The sequence below is a fragment of the Vombatus ursinus genome, unplaced genomic scaffold, assembly GCF_900497805.2.
Source record: "Vombatus ursinus unplaced genomic scaffold, bare-nosed wombat genome assembly UNPS02014266.1, whole genome shotgun sequence".
In the NCBI taxonomy this organism is placed as follows: domain Eukaryota; kingdom Metazoa; phylum Chordata; class Mammalia; order Diprotodontia; family Vombatidae; genus Vombatus; species Vombatus ursinus.
In genome coordinates, this window is record NW_020954044.1 from 3607 (window position 1) to 21088 (window position 17482).

The following is a 17482-nucleotide window of genomic DNA, read 5'->3' on the forward strand; positions in this document are numbered from 1 at the left end:
TGTAGATCATCCTTACCTTAGGGGAGCCATGCTCAGCTACCTCCTGCCCCCACCACAACCACCTGTGGAAAGAGAAAACTACCTCTACAACCAAGACCTGCCCTAGGGATGGAGCAGTTTCAGGAGGGAGCAGGGCAATTCCTCTAAAGGGACCCAGACATTTTGCATTTTCTAAAGTACTGTGCAAGAGTGATTCAGAGTACAAAGTCATTTGGATTGAGTAGATGTTGGCAGCATAGATAGGCAGTCAATAACCTCCAGGTTTTTAAAAGCAGTTTAGAATTTATGCAGACAACTGCAAAAGAGATGGTCAAATCCATTTTCCTGGAATGGCAAAGTTAACTCAGGAAGCAGCTGGTATGCAGCCTTAGGTCCACCAGGTGCCTTAACCTGGTGCTTGTGGGATCCAGCCGGTTAGGGCCACTGTGGGAGACATAGAGGTAGTCATGACTATTGGGGAGTCTTATAAGTCGAGTGTCCTGATGCTTCTTCCTCAGGATTACCTGTGTTAACTAAACGGAACCAGTCTCTAACCCTTGAGTGGCCAGAGCTGAACAGAACAGGCTGGAGACAGGAGAGCCAGGAGTCAAACAGAAGTTTAATTTCAACAGGAGCAGACGGCTTGCAAGGGAGGACATAAGAGCTTGGGGCCTCGCCCCTACTGGGGGGAGGGACCCGTTCAGTGTGGCCAAATCTCAATATTTATTCTGGTGGCTGTGCAGTGAGTTATAACACTGACAAACAGGGTATCAACAACGATGTAGCGAGTGTGCTTCATCGCAAGGCTTCATGACCACTACTAGTCCAAGCTCAGAGAACACTGGATGCTGCTCAAAGCAGTACAATTACAGGATTTTGCCAGAGGGCGAGGTCTGGGCTCTGGAAAACTCTGTGTTTTTTGTTAGTTCGAAAGATCTTATTGCAGTGGAATAAGGTACTGGCAACCTCACCTAGAGAAAACAGAGAAATGAGGAAGAACTGGGGAGGTGGGATGTGGAGAGCAGAATCCTTGGAGCATAAGAGAAACAGATAATAGTCCATTAAAGGAAGGGGAGAACAGGATGGGGGTGGGGGTGGGGAAGGAGCTAAGGCACTTACCTCAGGCCTTTTTTCTTCTTGAGGAATGTTGGCGTGAATGAAAAGCAAAGTTGTCAGACCCACACATTGTTACATTAAAGCACTTAGAAAGCGTCAGAGATGCTGTTGCTGTGTATAGATAAGACAGAAGCTAAAAAGTACAACCCAGTCTTCTACAACTAAAAAAAAAAAGGTTCAATCTTGCCACACCCTCAGCCCATTGCTGTGGGCCAAGAGCAAGGTGGCCAGACTGTTTCCCTGAGCCAAGTCTGCCTCCCAGCCCCAAAGCTGCTGGGTCTGCAGCACACCTCCACTCCAGAGCCCTGATTCTTCTCCCTTCTTAGTTGAACATCTTCATCTTCTACTAATGACACTGGATTTTAACCCAGAAAATTTGGATTTCAATCCTGCTTCCACCACTTAGAATCTGCATACAGTGCAGTGGAAGGAAGGCTGGATCTGGAGTCAAAGCAGAGCTCTGCCACCTATGTGTCTTTCAGCAAGTCACTTCACTTCTATGGGCCTCAGTTTCCTCATCTGTAAAATGAGGGGGTTGGACTAAGTGATCTCTGAAGTCATTTCCATCTCTAAATTTATGATCCTATGATATTATGATATTGGGCCAATCATATTATCCTTTTGACTTTCAGTTACTTCATCTGTAAAATGGGGATAATAATGTTTATACTACTTAACTCATAGGGTTATTATGAGCATTAAATTATATTCTTATCTTCTTTCCCCTCACTACTGACCTAACAGTCTTCCTGAGAGTCCCATATTAGCCCTAGATACCCCTCCCTCCCCTTTCTGAGAAGCACTGTCTTGAACGCCTGGTTGTACAGGCTTTGCCATGTAATGTCTCCACTTTTCCCCATCTCCAATGTTGTCCTGGCTGTGCTACAGAGCTGACCAAGAGAGCTGAGTTTCTGCCCTCCTTGCAGTTCTGCTGAGCTCCCACAAGCCTCCTTTTCTTCAGCCTCCAGTCCACCTTGCAGTTCCAACTCCGACAAGGTATATCTGTGTCCCACCATACACTGGGACAACCAGTGAGAGAGAGCCACCTATACTCACTTGGTTTCTCTAGGAGATCCTTTTCTTTTTCCCTGTTTTTAGGGCTGCCCTAGAGAATGATGACAGCCAGGCACGTAACAGTTTAGTGAGATAATGGGACAGTCATGATCCTCAGGACCAAGGACAGGGGAAAGGGTTTTATTAAAGGAGAAACAGGACCCTGCACCCAAAAAAAAGCTGCCACACGGCACTCGAGGAGATACTTTCTGAGACAGTGGAAAGTAGAGAAATACAAAGATTTTGGGATTTCTGTACTCCAGATCTTAGGCCAGGAGAGGTGGTGGACAGGTGGGGAAGCATCAATCGTCATCTCACGTGGAGAGATGTCTGTGACCTAGACCCAAAAGTGGCTGAGTCACTACCACCTCCCACCCCTCCCCCATCCCACTGCCAGGAGAGACTAAGGCTCCCACCTTCCCTGTGAGTTTGGCTCCAAATCAGTGAAGCCCCTCCATCTAGCACTGAGGTTATTCAGGGAAATCTGGTTGGAAGCATGGGGAGAAAGAGAAAGGGAGCCAAGTGTGATGAGAAGAGGCCAGATTAGAAAGTGAAGGACTAGTGTAGTTCTGCCTCTTCTCCTTTCTATTTGTGTGACCCCAGACAAGCTGCTTAACCTTCTAGGCTCCCATTGCCTCATCTGTAAAGTCAGGAGACTTTGTGAGATGACCTAGAAGATCCCTTCCTGCTCTAAATCTCTGATTCTATGAAATTTCAAGCATTGCTTTCCCATTTCCACCACCTGGCATACATTCTGTCCCTGATTAAGGGCACCATTAAAGAATCCAGTTGGGATAATCCCAGCCCAAGGAAAAGGAAGTGGTCCTATTAAATCAAGAGGCTTGTCCAAAGAGGCAAGAATGCTGATAGCTAAGTGGAATAGCTTGGGGGTGTGTCTCAGAAGTCACTCAGTCTAGATCTTGGTATCTCTTAGTGACTATCTTTAAAACTGTCTTTCTGGTTTTTACTAATCCTCTTATTCTATCTTTGTTTCTCCATCAAGTTGGTTTTTCATGTGAGAAACAGTGATATTTTTTATTTATTAGGTTTACAAAGCATTGTCCCCAAGCTCCTGACTCCAGAATCAGTGGAGCAAAAGAACTCAGGTGGTTTAAAGAATTAAAGAATTCTTTATTAAAGAATCTCAGATGTATAGGTATGTGTATGGCTGGGGATTCTCCAGGCCAGGAAAAAAATGGTACTGATCCAGGGTCTGGGGAAGGATAGGGTTGGGATCTTGGCCAAAAAGAGAGCCCATTACATAAGAAACCAAGGGGACACCACATACCTGATTCATTGTGTCACTTGCAATAACACAGGGTGGCAGTAGCAGCAGCAATTACAGCAATCGCAACCACCAGGACGAACACTATTATAACCACCATCCAAGTGCTCAGCTTCTCTACTGACCCTGGGAGAGAGAGATCTGAAGATAAATACTACTTCTTCCCTACCTCTACCCTCTCCTTCCCCTTCACTAAATCAACCTTGCCCCAACTTCCCCTTTTCTCCTCCCTTGTCTTCAGCAGCCAAGCACCCTCCTAGTCTCAGCCTCTTGGTTTTCCTGGCTTCTTTTAAGTCTCAGCTCCAATCCCACCTTTTGCAAGAAAGAAGCCTTTCCCACTCTCCCTTAATTCTTCTACCTTTCCTCCAACATGAGCTCCAATTAATCCTGTATATATATGTATGGATTATACAGAGTTGCTTGGATGCTATCTAGCCCATTAGACTGTAAGCTCCTTAAAGTCACAGACTTTTTTTTCTTTGTATCCACAGAGCTTAACATAGCACAGGACCTGACACTTAATAAACACTTGTATATTTTATATTGAAATGATCCATGCTCCTTCTCTATACTGACAGAGGCCTTCCCTCATAACCTGGTAGAGGAGCCAAAAGAATCAGAAGAAAAGAACACTCCTCAGGCCCCTCTTACAAGACGAGGCCATTGCACAGGCTTACATATTCTCTACCTGGATACAGAACTATACTGAAGGAGATGGCCTAGGAGATGATAGAGGATGGATTATGGGGTTCTAGGAGTTTTTTATAAGCTATGTATCTGGTTGATCACCTCCTACTTAGGGGTTTCTATTGATAATCTGGGGTCAGCTCAAGAGTCATTGAAAAGCTATCCTCTTAAGGCTTATCATTAAGGAGCTGTGGTTGCTAAAGAAGGTGAACATGCAGAAACTGGACGTGTGGCTGGGACTTCTAGAATCCCAACACATCTGACGTGATCGCCACATAGTGGTTCTGCCATGAATCTCCTTGGCTCTTTGCCTTGATTGGAATTACTGAGAGAGGTGGCATGGCATAGCGCATAGAGTGCTGGGCTTGGAATGAGGAAGACTCCCATTCAGGTCCTGCTGCTGTGTTATCTTGGAGATGTCACAGCTCTCTGAGCCTCAATTTGTTACCTCTAAAATGCGAATAATAGTAATAATATTGCCTGTGGGTTGGTTTTATTCTTTGTGGAGATCCAATGAAATATGTATGAAAAATACTTCATAAACCAACAAATGTGACCTAAATGTCCACTATTCCTATCTCTTTCTAGCATTTCCTTGTCCACTCCATAAGAAGCACATAATCTTGATCCTAGGCGGCTAGTCTTTCCCTCAAATGCCTTGGCCAAGTCTCCTTACCTTGGATAGTGATGACCACAGGTGCAGATAGATAGGTAGTATTCCCAATGTTCCCTTTACAGAAGTAGGAACCACTGTGAGTATGGTTTACTGGAGAGACAATATAGTCAAAAATCTCATTGTGAAACTTTAAGGCATTGTCATTATGGTAGTATGTGACTTTGCGCAGTGTGTTGTTCTTCCAACTGTGGCACCTCAGGATCATAGTGTCACCTTCCATGTATTTCAATCTCTCCACTTGGAGTAGCAGCCAATCTGAAAGGCAAAGACAAAGGTCATTGGCTCAGGACATTTCAGCTTGTCCTAGAGCCTTGGGCCATCTAAGACTTCCTGCCATCTATAAAGTCAACAAAAAACAGATCCAGACTCTGAATAGTGATTCCAATCACTGAACCTGGCCTGAGGACATGCATAATGCCACTTGCTAGAATGTGCCTACATATTGTGGTTGTTGTTGTTGTTTGTCCTTTGTATTCAAAGAGGACCAATGACATCATAGGGTGATGGCATGACTCATGGCTGAGTTGGATTTAAGACAGGTAGAGTTGGAGAAAGTCATCAGATTCACTCTCTTCCAGAGTCATGAAAGTCCAGTGGCAAGACAAAAATTAGGATGAAGTGGATGACCCTAGCATCTTAGACGTCTGACCAAGCTCTAAGCATTCCATAATACCTACTTCAGCCATCTTCATGTCTGTTGGAACAAGATGTCCATATCCACCCATTCCACTGGCAGAAGTCTTCACATACTTGGGGTAGACACTCCACTAACTTGCCAAAGTGTTTGTGACTGGTTGGTTACCCTCAACCTTGTTTGACACGTCTGCCAAGATAGGGGACCACTACACATGCTACCTTCTTAGAACCACAAGAGAGAGTTGAATGTCAGATGGACACCAGAGGGACATGAGCATCCCAGAAAAGGGCTTGACAAACCCTCACACCAGAGGTACTAGTCCTTTCTGAATACTCATATATCCCATCTGCCTACATATAATCCAAAGGACTCACCACATATCAGAACCCAAGAAGTGGAGAAAGAAATGTGGAGAATGTGTAGTTAAGATAAACACTGGGACATCTTCAGGGGATTTAAAGAACTAGGCAGGGGCTTAAAACATTTTAGAGAATATGAGGTCATTTTTAATCCGGAGTCATAATTCTCATCCAGCAGGGGATGCTATTATAGCATGGTGAACTGACCATGGGACTCTATTCCTCACCCAACTTCTATGGCTCTCCTTTGCCTGTAGGAAAAAATGCAAATTCCTCTGTTATCTGTGAAAGGCATTTACAACCTAGTGAGCCTCTCTGAACATGACTCTCCCCTCCCTTGGATTTGGCCACCCAGTCAAAGTGACCTTCTCTCTGCTCCTCTCATGCTACCTTCAGTTCCCAACTCCAGGCTTGTACACTGTCCATCTCTACACCCCATTTCCACTCCCTATGCCTGGAATGTACCCTCTCCTTACCTCTCCCTCATAAAGTTCCTCTCTTCTTACAAGAAGCAGCTTAGGCAATACCTTCTGCATCACACCTTTCTTGGGCCTCTCAACTGGTAGTAGTCTTCCTTTCAAAATACCTTGTATATATTTGTAGCTATTAATTTTATATTTATGTTGTATATATAGACAATATAATATATGTTGTATGTATGTATATACACACACTTATAACATATACTTGTTATCTCACAATTAGTATGTAAGCTCTTTGTGACCAGGGATTATTGTATTCTCTATATTTATACTTCCAGTGCTCAGTACATAGTAGGCCTTTGATCAATAGTTATTGATTGATTAAATGTAGTTCTCTAATCTCCTGGGCATTTGGGAGGGAGCTCTGGAAATTTCCTGGCAGAAAGGAGTAGTGAAAATAGACAGAGTCAGTGAGAGAAACTTAGAACAAGACAAGCTAAAATCATATCTCAGTAAGGGCAATAACGAAAAGGAGAATTAAAGTAACTTGATTTCTCAGGAACTCTACCACCCATCCCCCTTGACATTAGTTCTGCCAATAAACAGGGTATGTCCCTTTCCAGGCTGTACTGTAAGCAGATTTCAACTCTTCCCCTCCCATTCCACCTTACCCCAGGCTCAGTCTCCTTCATTTACCAAGATAGACCTGTAGTTTCACAGAGTTGCTGAGAGCAGTGTGTTCTGTCCCACATTGGTATTCCCCCCTGTTCTCCATATGGACAGCTGGGATTGTATAGGAGTCCTGGTGGATGGAGAGAGGTGATCCATTGTGGAGCCATTTGAATGAATGGTTTCCAGGGGTCTGGAACACTTCACAAGTGAGAGTCACACTGTCCTCTTCCAGAACATTGATCCACGGGGGTTGCAGGGTCAGTACTGCCCTTGGGGGACCTGGTGGGTAGAGAGGAGAGAATGAGGAAGAGGAGTCTCCAAGAAGGCATCAAATCCCAGACCTGAGGGGAGGACACCACTGACAGGCACAGAAAATAGAATCGAGCCCACACAGTGTGTGTTTAGGGGGCTGTGGAGTAGACAAAAAGTCAGAGCTGGTCAACTGCTGGTGGCAGTTTTCTCACACATGGATGCCATAGTGAGTCATGAGGCCATAGGGCCTTTTCCAGAAGGATGGACAGCTCCCTAAGGATCCCCCAGGTCCCATCTGATTGGTAAAAAAACAAACAAACAAACAAACAAACAAGGACAAAATCCCAAGAGCTATCATCTTCTCAAAAAGAACCCGTGTCAGGGAAAGTAAGACTGAATGATCTGTAATTTCAATCTTCAAGATCTAGAAAAAACCCTGGAAATCTCTGGGGTCAGATTGTTGTGTAGGAAGGAGAGTGATCCATTACTGAGAAAATATTCTTCCTGCAGGAAGAGGGAGGGGTCACATTTGCCTCCATGCCAAGGTCAGGCATCCCAGCCCCTACTAGCTGCTAGCCTCATCAAAGGATCTGAATCTCTGCCCCCAATACTTCCTCCTCCAACCCACTCAGCTGGCATTCTTACACAGACCCAAGATCTAGGCATAACAGACACACAGACACATGTACAATGTACAATACATATACTCGAGCTGGTGTAGCATCCACAGACTGTGAGTTCTTTGAAAGAAGGGATTATTTTTGCCTTTCTTTGTATCCCTAACAATCATTGGTTCCTGATACATCACAGACACTTAATAAATGCTTGTTGATTTGCTTTGACTTGACCCACACAGCACATACACAGATATTTAGAGATCACTTGGGGCAGGAGAAAGAATGCTGGCTTTGGATTCAAGGCTCTTGGGTTCAAATTCTGGTTTAGTCTCTTACTAGTTGTGTGACCTTGGGCTACTCAGTTGACCTTTCTTGGACTCAGTTTCCTCACTTGCAAAATGAGGAAGTTGCTCTAGATGACCCCACTCTGATCCATGAAGCATCAACTATGTTGACCACCTCAGAGCAACCACAGAGGCATAGAATTCAGATGTGCCATGTGAAGTGGGGATGGGAAACAAGCATTTATTAAGCACCTACTGTGTGTCCAGTACTGTGCTAAGCATTTTACACAGATTCTCTCATTTGATCCTAACTCATAAGATTTAGAGCTGAAAGGGACTATAGAGATTATCTAGTGAGTCCAACTTCTTCATTTTACAGATGAGAAAACTGAGGCTTGGAGCAGTTAAATAACAAGGTCAAATGGGTAGTAAATAGCAGGCTTTTCTTTCCATAGTACAGGTAGTAAAACACACACACAAGCCCAGGGATTCAGAAGAAATGGGGATATACACAGAAGAACTGCTCAAACCCAGAAGGGCAGCTAGGTGGGGCAGCAGATGGAGTGCCAAGCATGAAGTCAGGAAGACCTGAGTTGAAATCCAGCCTCAGAGACTTACTAGCTGGGTGACCCTGGGCAAGCCCCTTAACCCTGTTTGCCTCAGTTCCCTCATCTGTAAAATGAGCTAGAGAAGGAAATGGCAAACCACTTCCATATCTTTGCCAAGAAAATCCCAAATGCTGTTGTGAAGAGTCAGACAGGATAAACAATAATAATTTACTTAATCACAGAGCAACATGGCGACACACCTGAGCAGACTAGCCCTTATTGGAGCCCTTATATGCTTCCTGTGACTTGGTGACTGAAAACTGAGTTTCCTGGGCAGCTAGGTGGCACACTGGATACAACAATGGTCCTGGAATCAGGAAGATCTGAGTTCAAACCCAGGCTCAGACACTTCCTAGCTGTGTGACCTTCAGTGAGTCACTTAACCCTTATTTGCCTCAGTTCCCCATCTATCAAATGGGGACACACTAGAGGAGAGTGAAATATGACTGAACCACCTAAAAACAACAGGCTCCTGAGGAAGAGGGTTGAGTCTTTAGCAGCAGAAAAGCATGAGTGGAAGGTACTGGGAGAAGAGAGTTATCTCAGTGACAGCTGCTTCCTCACTGGCCCTAAAGTCTCACTCTCCCCTTAATCAGGGGGGTTCAAGGCTCCAGTCAGGATAGCAGCTGCTGCCCTGGGTGTACTGATATGTCCTATACTGCACTGATATGGATGTTCAGGAAGGGTGGGGAGGAAAGTGGTGATTATAAAATAAAAAAGACTCCAGAACTGAATGCAGAACTTACCATTACTCCTGATGACTGGAGCTGCAAGAGATCAGAAAGCAAGGATTAGACCAGGACAGGGATCCCAGGGGCCAGGTAGTTACAGCATGGAACTCCCATGAACCAGACTAGGGACCCAGAGAAGCCTGTTGTGCAGTGTTTCCCCAGGCTTCCTCACAGCTGCCTGGAATCAGAGTGATTGCAGGGGCACTGGAAGGCCCCTCCCCTCAACAAAATAGGAAAACAATCTACTGCCTGCTCAGTGACATCTGAAATGCCACCATTAGAGACCTTCCTGGGGCTTAATGTTTTGTTCCTTTCTGAAATGCAAACATCTTTCCACCTCAGCATGAATGAGTTTATTGAATTAAGTCCTTTCTTGAGAGTAGGATTAATCTAAGAGTGCTCATGAACAGGGAGAAGAATGAAGAAAGGAGAGTCTCTAGGGGACTGGCCATATCTGGCTATGCTTTTCCTTCTTTTTTTGTTTGTATTTTTTATTTGTTATTTATTTATTTTTGACATTCTTTCTTTTTTTAAAGGTAGAATTCCCAATTCTCTCCCTCCTTTCCACCTCTCTGCTACCCCTTGAGAAGGCAAGAAATGTGATATCACTTATACATGTGAAATCATGCAAAACCTATTTCCCTATTACTGGCTATGCTTCTTAAGACTTCTGACAGGGCATGGGGGCTGCATGTCTGGCTTAGGACTTGTGAGCAGTCACTATTTAACCAGGTGGTACAGTGGTTAGAGCACAGGGCCTAGGCCAGAAGACCTGAGTTCAGAACTAGACCTCAGACACTTTCTAGCTGTGTGATCCTGGGCAAGTCTCTTAACACAATCTGCCTCAGTTTCTTCATCTGTAAGATGGGGACAATAACGGCACCTACATCACAGGGTTGTTGTGAAGATCAAATGAGATGGTACCCTTTCGAACCTTAAAGTGCCATTTAATGGTAGCTCTTATTATTTGGGCATAGGTAGAATTGGATCCTTGCCTGAAGAGGGGAACAAGGCCAGGGACAGTTAGTCATTCAGAGATTGTACAGAGGGAATGTGGAGGAAAATCAGAAGTTTCCCCCCATGTAGACAGAAAGACAGATCAGGGTGCTATGAGAAATCCATCTCCCCAGTGAGGGAGTGAAAATGGAAGAACTGCAGATATGCAAGTGTTCTGAACAGAGGAATTGCTCTGAAAGTCAGGAGACAGGGCCGTGTGATCTCAAGAAAGAAAGTCCCTTCATTTACCAAGTGTTTATGGACCATGGGTTCTGCCATTTACTAACTGAGTGATCTTGGATGAGACATTGGGCCCTCCCTAGCCAACTATAAAGTAGGATGACTAGACAGTGCCTCCCTTCCTTATGGGCTCTATACTTCCATTCTACCCTCACACTCCCTCATTTTCACAACCAAGCACTGCTCATTATCAGGTCTAGGAATTTCCCTGCTTCAGGCTTGTTACTGAACTATGTCCAAGGATAGAGGAGTCCCCAGGTCATGGAGGTGAATCAAAAGGTGACTGAACTTGATAGAGCTATGGATCACCCAGGAATCTCTCTGGAGACCAGTATGAACTGCATGACATTTAGGGGAGTGGAGAGGAGAGTCTGCCATGACCAATGTGGGCAATCCTGGAGCCTCTAGAACACACATTGGCTTTGGTGGGGTAGGAGATCCACACTCAGTATATTTCATCTAAACTTAAAATTTGATCTGGAGATGACTCCCACCAAAAAGAGGAAAGAAGAGGAATTTGCAGCAAAATCAGAGGCATGGTGTGGCTTTGGAGTCAGGGGACCTGAGGTCAAATGATGGCTCTGCTACCTTTGTGACCTTGGGCAAATCATTTACCTTCTTTGGCCTTGGTTTTTCTTTTTCATCTTAAAAATGGGGAAAGAAGGGGAGCCATCCAAGTGAGCACCAAGGTTTTTTCCAACACTAAATCTTTGATCCACGGCCACAGCTTAGAGCTTAAAAGTACATAACATTTATTGGCGACAGCCGGCATACTCATCCACCTCACCACCATCCTCCATTCCAGACAGTGTCTACATATTTGAAGGAAATAAACACAATTCTCTTAATTATTCAAGCCTCACAATCTGCTTTCCTGAATTACTGAAATTGGGGTTCTGCCTATTTCCTGGTTCCCAGGATAAACACTTCCCTTCCCTCAACAAGGAAAGGCAGCTTTAGACACAGGAGATGGAGCAAAGTACAGCAAACATTTCATGATTTGAGCCACAGAGGTAGAAACATCCTCAACCACATCTTGAGTGAAGCAAGTTGGTTCCACTGTGGTTATTAAAATAGAAACACCCTGGAGGTGTCTGTCTAACACTGAGTTGCTATCAGCCATTTATAGCATAGAGAGGGTCAGGTTCTCAAAGTGTAGGCCACAATAGGAGGGAGAAAGAAAAACTATCAGGGTGCCTGGTTGAGAGAGGACACCCAAACAAGAGATTCACTTGGCCTAGGGCAAGCTGTAAGATTCAGAATTACTGGCCTGGGACTGACCAGCAACTCTTAACATCTCTACTTTGTCCTGATTCTAAGGAACTGGTTATGTTGAGCCCCTTCCCCACCCACCTTCCACTTCTTTCCATCTTCTCCACTGGTGATTTCCTCCCAAGTTAGTCCCCCAAACAATGTCTGAGCTAGAATTTGCCCTTTGTCTTTGCACTCCCATTTTCTGCTCCATTAAGCTGAGACTTACCTAAACACAACAGTGTTACCCACAGCAGTACAGAGCAGGTGGTGGTAACACCGTCAGGCACCCACAGTCCCCTCATGGCAGGCAGGGGATGCCAGGAGTGGCCTCCAAGCAGGCGCGATATTCAGAAACCAGCAGTGCACACCTGTGCCACCAACCCTAGCCCAGTCCACTCCAGAGGACATAAAACTCTTCTAAAAGAAGGAGTGAGCATTGCCCTTCCACCTCAGAATCTCCTCCCCTCCTGCCTCTTTCATTGGCCCTCATCCCACTGAACTCCTCCTTCTTCCTTCTTACTTCCCCTTTGAGCCAATGGCCAAGTATCTACATAGCTGGATCCAATTGATTACACAACTCTAAATTCAGAGCAAAGAAACTACTCCACCCTGGCCTCAGTGGAACCCAAGGTGTAAGTTGCACTGGAAGTAGAAGTGTGTGTGTGTGTGTGTGTGTGTGTGTGTGTGTGTGTGTGTACAGATGATGTATATGTGTATGTGAATATATATATTATATATGGAAAGAGAATATTTATATGTATGTACATATGTATGTATTTGGGATCATAATTTCCCTCTCCTCCTCTACAAGTTGTTGTGAGGATGAATTGTGATAATATATTTAAAGTTATTTTTCAGCCCCAAAACTCTATGTAAATATCAGCTGTTGGTTATTCAAAGCAGCCAAACCCAGCCTGCAGTCCTAATTTGGAGAGAGAGTGAGAACAATGGAGATGTATGCTTTCCTAGAATCCTCTGATGCACCATAATTATAACACATTTACAAGTCCCTTTTCTTATAACTGCCTTGTGACATGTGGTGCGTTTGGTGGGTGAAGAAGCAGGAGCTCAGATAAGCTGAATGATTTGACCATGGCCAGAGTACTATGAAGTATCAGAACCCAAGTTTTCTCATTCTCTCTGTCCATCACACCGTTTTATCTGAGGTCTTGGTGCTAGAAATAGTGACCTGAGATTGCCCATAATTACAGGTTATCCATAATAATGGAACAAATTATTCCAGGGAAAGTCAGGAGGTGGATGAGATGGGAAGCCCTTTAGAATGGATGGATGGGGTGGTGCTTGCTTTCAGTAGTCTATACTAGGGAGGCTGAGATTGGAGATCCATTTTGAGTTCTGAGTTACAGTAGTGTTGAAGTCAAGTGTGTGTCTGTACTGTTTCCCTGGGAATGCAGGGTCAACAGGCTGCTTAAGGAGGGATGCACCAGCACAGGTGAGAAAAACAGAGAAAGTTGAAGCTCCCAGGCTGTTCATTATTGGGATTGGGTCTTTGTACTTCCAGTATGGATGAGATAGGACCTCGAAAAAAATTCCAAAAACAAATAAGAAAGCAAACACAAAAGAGATATAATTCTGAGGAGGAGGAAAAGGTGTGACTTGTCTGAAGGAAAGAAAACACAGATGTACAGACAACTCATCAACCAAGTTAGACTTTTAAAAGATGCATTCAGAAGTTGGAGGCAAGACTGACAACCTAGGGACCATCAATCTGTTGGTCAGTATGCCAGGCATTGTATTAGGTGATGGGGATACAGAGACAGAGCACACAAAAGCATGCCATAGTCCTATATAAATGGTATGAAGACTACTGATGCTCAGAATAAGCTGAGGCTGGCATGGAAAGTTAAGGACAACAAAAAGGGAATATTCAGGGATCTCTTGTGTTTTTTAAGTATATTAGGGGAGATAGAGAGATGGCGTGGTGTGGTGTGATGTGTGTATTGTAACAGCGTTAAACTCACATAGAAACAGGGGCACACTAAATCATACATAAAGATCCCTGCTGGCCACATAATGACTTAGTTTTCAAATGCAACATTATCCATGTTTTATTGTATTTTTATTTTTTTCTAAATTTCCCCAATCACATTTTAATCTGATTTGGGTTACCCTCAGGAGTGTTGTGGATTGCAGGTGGCCTGCAGACCTTGTGTCTAACCTCTCTGGTGTAGAGGTTGGAGAAGTGGCTTCTAAGCTAGAAAGACCTAGGTTCAAGTCTTGTCTCTGACATGGAATGGTTGTGATCCTGAGCAAGTTACTTAAACTCTCAATTTCTAGATCAACCTCCTAAGACTCTGAATTGCAAAGAAAGTGCTAACCTGTCTTAGTAGAAGGAGTTTCTTCTTTTTGGGTTTCCTTATTAGTGAACTCACAAATTTAGCACTTATTTCCACAAAAAAAAAAGAGGAATGAAGTTGGAGTAGCAAGTACAGAGAGCTCCCACTCTCCACTCCCAACTCAAACTCCTCCAAACAGAACTAGAAATGATGCCAGACTGAATCCTGCTCAGGAAATGGAAGAAAAATCAGTCAGTCATTTGTTCAACCTAGACAGACTGGTCTGTTGACATGGGAAATGCAGTCAGGCCAGGAATCTAGCAGTCCAGAGCCCAGGGATTGCACCCAAAGGAACTAATTCAACTAGAATCCCTAGAAGTGATGAAAGAAGAGGTTTTTTTTTAAAGCATTTACTAATGTTTTTTGTAAATAAAATGAGATCACTGGAGGAAAAAATGGAAAAAAATGAGACTTTTATAAAAGAAGGAGTTAGAAAGGACTTATCAGTTTAATACAAGAGGTACAAAAGCTTGCTAAAGCACCACATTCCCTGAAAATCATAATGGAATAAATAGAAGTCATGAAGCAACAATAAATATTAAACAAAGTCAAAAGATTAAAAAAGAAGAAAATATAAGGTATTTCATAGGAAAAAAAACTGACCTTGAAAACATACAACGGAGAAAAATTTTAAGAATCATTTGACTACCTAAACATCACGACCAAAAAAAAAATAGCCAAGTAATCATAATCGAAAAAATTTTAAAAATGAAACTGCCAAGATGTCTTGGAACCATAGGATGAAGTGGAAATAGAAAGAATCCACTGGCTACTTCCTAAAGGAAATCTCAAAATGAAAAGTCTCAGGAATATTATAGCCAAAATCTAGAGTGTCCAGATCAAAAAACAAATACGGAAAGCAGTCAGAAAGAAAGAAGTAAAGTGCCAAGGAATCACAGAATCACACACAATTTATAAGGTATTATCATAAATGAGCAGAGAGCTTAGAATACAATACTCTAAAAGGCAAAGGATATGGGTCTTTGACCAAGAATAACTTACTCAGCTGTAGAAGGCCAGCTCTGATCAGTGCAGCAAAGGGTTAAAGAATTCAGGTTGGAATTTAACTCCTGCCTGTTCTTACCTTCAAGGGCTCACTTTATCAGGATGTTGGCTCACCATTCTCCTATTCATTAAGGGGCTCCTGGAACTGCCCGACCGTGACACAGTAACAGTCTGGCATGAGGGATAACAGGTAGCAAACTAGGGAGGACTAGTCACATACTTTGAGATAAGAATCTGAGACAGCCCTGAGAATGATTGTCAAGGCCTGTTAATTGACTGTTAATCTCTATCTTATAACCATTTGTTTAAAATGATGTAATCCTTTTTTCTTGACACTTTTATTGCATGCTCCTGTGATGTATGTCCTGAAAGCATTTTTGTACCGAGCTCTGAACCTTGAAGGTTATCAGTAACAGTTACAGAATATGCATAGTTTTCCCACACAAGGGATCCTTTGTAGCTCCAAACTTTTTCCTATATATGCTGTGACCCTCAGAAGAATAAATGGTTCAGTCTTGGCTGACCCGCCTGGCCCACGTTTCTTCAGTTCACGCCCTCCTGTCACGTGTGACTTTTAGTTGCTGGCAACAAGTGGCGCCCAACGTGGGGTGTGAACGCCTAGACAGACCTGAAAGCAACGGTTCGAGGGGAGCGGCTCTCTTGGGACTCCGGAGAAAATAAAAAAGACAAAGAAACACCTTGGCAGCTGGATGCTGTGGAAACAAGGTAAGAGAGCGAAAGGCACAAAATACATACCTTTAGCAGTTTTAGGGCTAAAGGGGCACCAGGCTAAGTGGGATCGTCGGAAAAATAAACAAAGGGGCTCGGTATTTAGAGGAGAAGAAAACAGTATTGCCTTGGACTGGCCACGCGCACATACTTTCGTAAGAGGCGCACTTAAAGTCGAAAGTATGGGTCAAACACAAAGCGGGAACAAAGATAGAGAATATTATTTGAGACTTTTACAGAAAATAGTGAAAGAAAGGGGTTTACTTATCACAAGTAGTCAGTTACAGGAATTTCTAGACTGAGTTGAAACATGCTGCCCGTGGTTTCCACGAAAGGGAACCATAGACTTAGAAAAGTGGGAGACGGTGGGCAGACAAATGAGTGAATATTACAAGGAAGTTGGTCCAGGTGCATTTTCCATATGGAGTGTGTCGAAAATATGTCTCACTCCTCCAGAAAAATACCTTTAGCAACAAAAATCCTGAAAAAAGATGCAGGGGCAGGGACTGAAGGAGAAGAGATGAGTCAGGTATTTAATGAGCAACAAAAAATTAGTGAAAATAATGAGGGTGAATTAAAATACACACAACCTACAGCCCCTTAAGACCCCCACCCTCTTATAGATGTCCTTCCTATAGAGAAGAAGATAGTCAGAAACATCAGGACGAATTGCCAAAGGGGACAGAAGTTCAGTGCAGAGGACTATTAGAGAAGGCAATAAAAAAGGCTGAGGATAGAGCAGAACATGTACCTCTTGATTTAAAACTTTCTATCCCAAAGGGAATGATGTTTCCAATTTATGAGGAAGCCTTTCCTGGCAATCCTGAGGTCTTATTAAGAGAACATAGAAATTTTGACTTTAAAGTTTTAAAGGAATTAAGACAAGCTTCTGCCAGTTAACGGTCTTAATAGTCTGTATGTTCAGACCTTACTAGATTCAATAATTGATACAGCTTTAGCCCCACATGACTGGTACTCTTTGGCAAACACGTGCCTTGATCCAGGGGATTATTTAATAGGGAAATCAGAATACTTTGAGCAATGTCAAGAGCAAGCCAAGAATAATACAAGGACAGGGATTCCTGTTTCTGTGGAACAATTAACAGGTACTGGGATGTTTACAGAATTACAAGAGCAATTACAGCTCCCGCTTATAGCCTATGAACAAATAACAAAGGCTGCGCGAGCAGCTTGGCTGAAAGTGCCTGGGAAACAGGATAGGGGAACCTCCTTCACTAAAATAAAACAGGGCACTCAAGAAACCTTTACAGATTTCTTAGCTTGCCTGACACAGCCCTTTCCACCTCCACCTCCACCAGACCCTTTTCCTGATAATGTGTTTAAAAAGGCCTCTGCTCCAGGTCAGAGAGCCATCCTTAGAGCATTAAAATCTGAAGAAACAGTACCATCTGAGTTTCTTCAAGCTCTTCCTGTCTTGAAATCCCTGATACAGGAAATCCTGCTAATATTATAAGACAACATGAAACCTTAAATTTCAAAATACTAAAAGAACTTAAACAGGC

At 43.5% G+C, this 17482-nt stretch overlaps 1 protein-coding gene across 1 annotated transcript; it reads right to left on the reverse strand.

Moving 5' to 3' along the window:
• Nucleotides 1–578: 578 nt before the first annotated feature.
• LOC114042161 (low affinity immunoglobulin gamma Fc region receptor II-like) lies at nucleotides 579–12298 on the reverse strand. Its single transcript, XM_027860829.1, has 7 exons — nucleotides 12095–12298; nucleotides 9394–9414; nucleotides 6911–7165; nucleotides 4797–5051; nucleotides 3438–3559; nucleotides 1099–1131; nucleotides 579–950 (listed from the first exon to the last, which is right to left on the reverse strand). The coding sequence occupies exons 1-5, from the start codon at nucleotides 12168–12170 to the stop codon at nucleotides 3450–3452; spliced, it is 717 nt and encodes a 238-aa protein (XP_027716630.1). The 5' UTR covers nucleotides 12171–12298; the 3' UTR covers nucleotides 579–950; nucleotides 1099–1131; nucleotides 3438–3449.
• Between the last annotated feature and the right edge of the window lie 5184 nt (nucleotides 12299–17482).

Bases quoted from the DNA above. Each gene is read 5' to 3' on its own strand.
- LOC114042161 (XM_027860829.1), bottom strand. From the start codon at position 12,170: ATGAGGGGACTGTGGGTGCCTGACGGTGTTACCACCACCTGCTCTGTA. The intron at 7,166-9,393 runs GTAAGTTCTGCA...TCTACCCACCAG, and splicing joins TCCAGTCATCAGGAGTAATG to GTCCCCCAAGGGCAGTACTG. The intron at 3,560-4,796 runs GTAAGGAGACTT...TCTCTCTCCCAG, and splicing joins TGTGGTCATCACTATCCAAG to GGTCAGTAGAGAAGCTGAGC.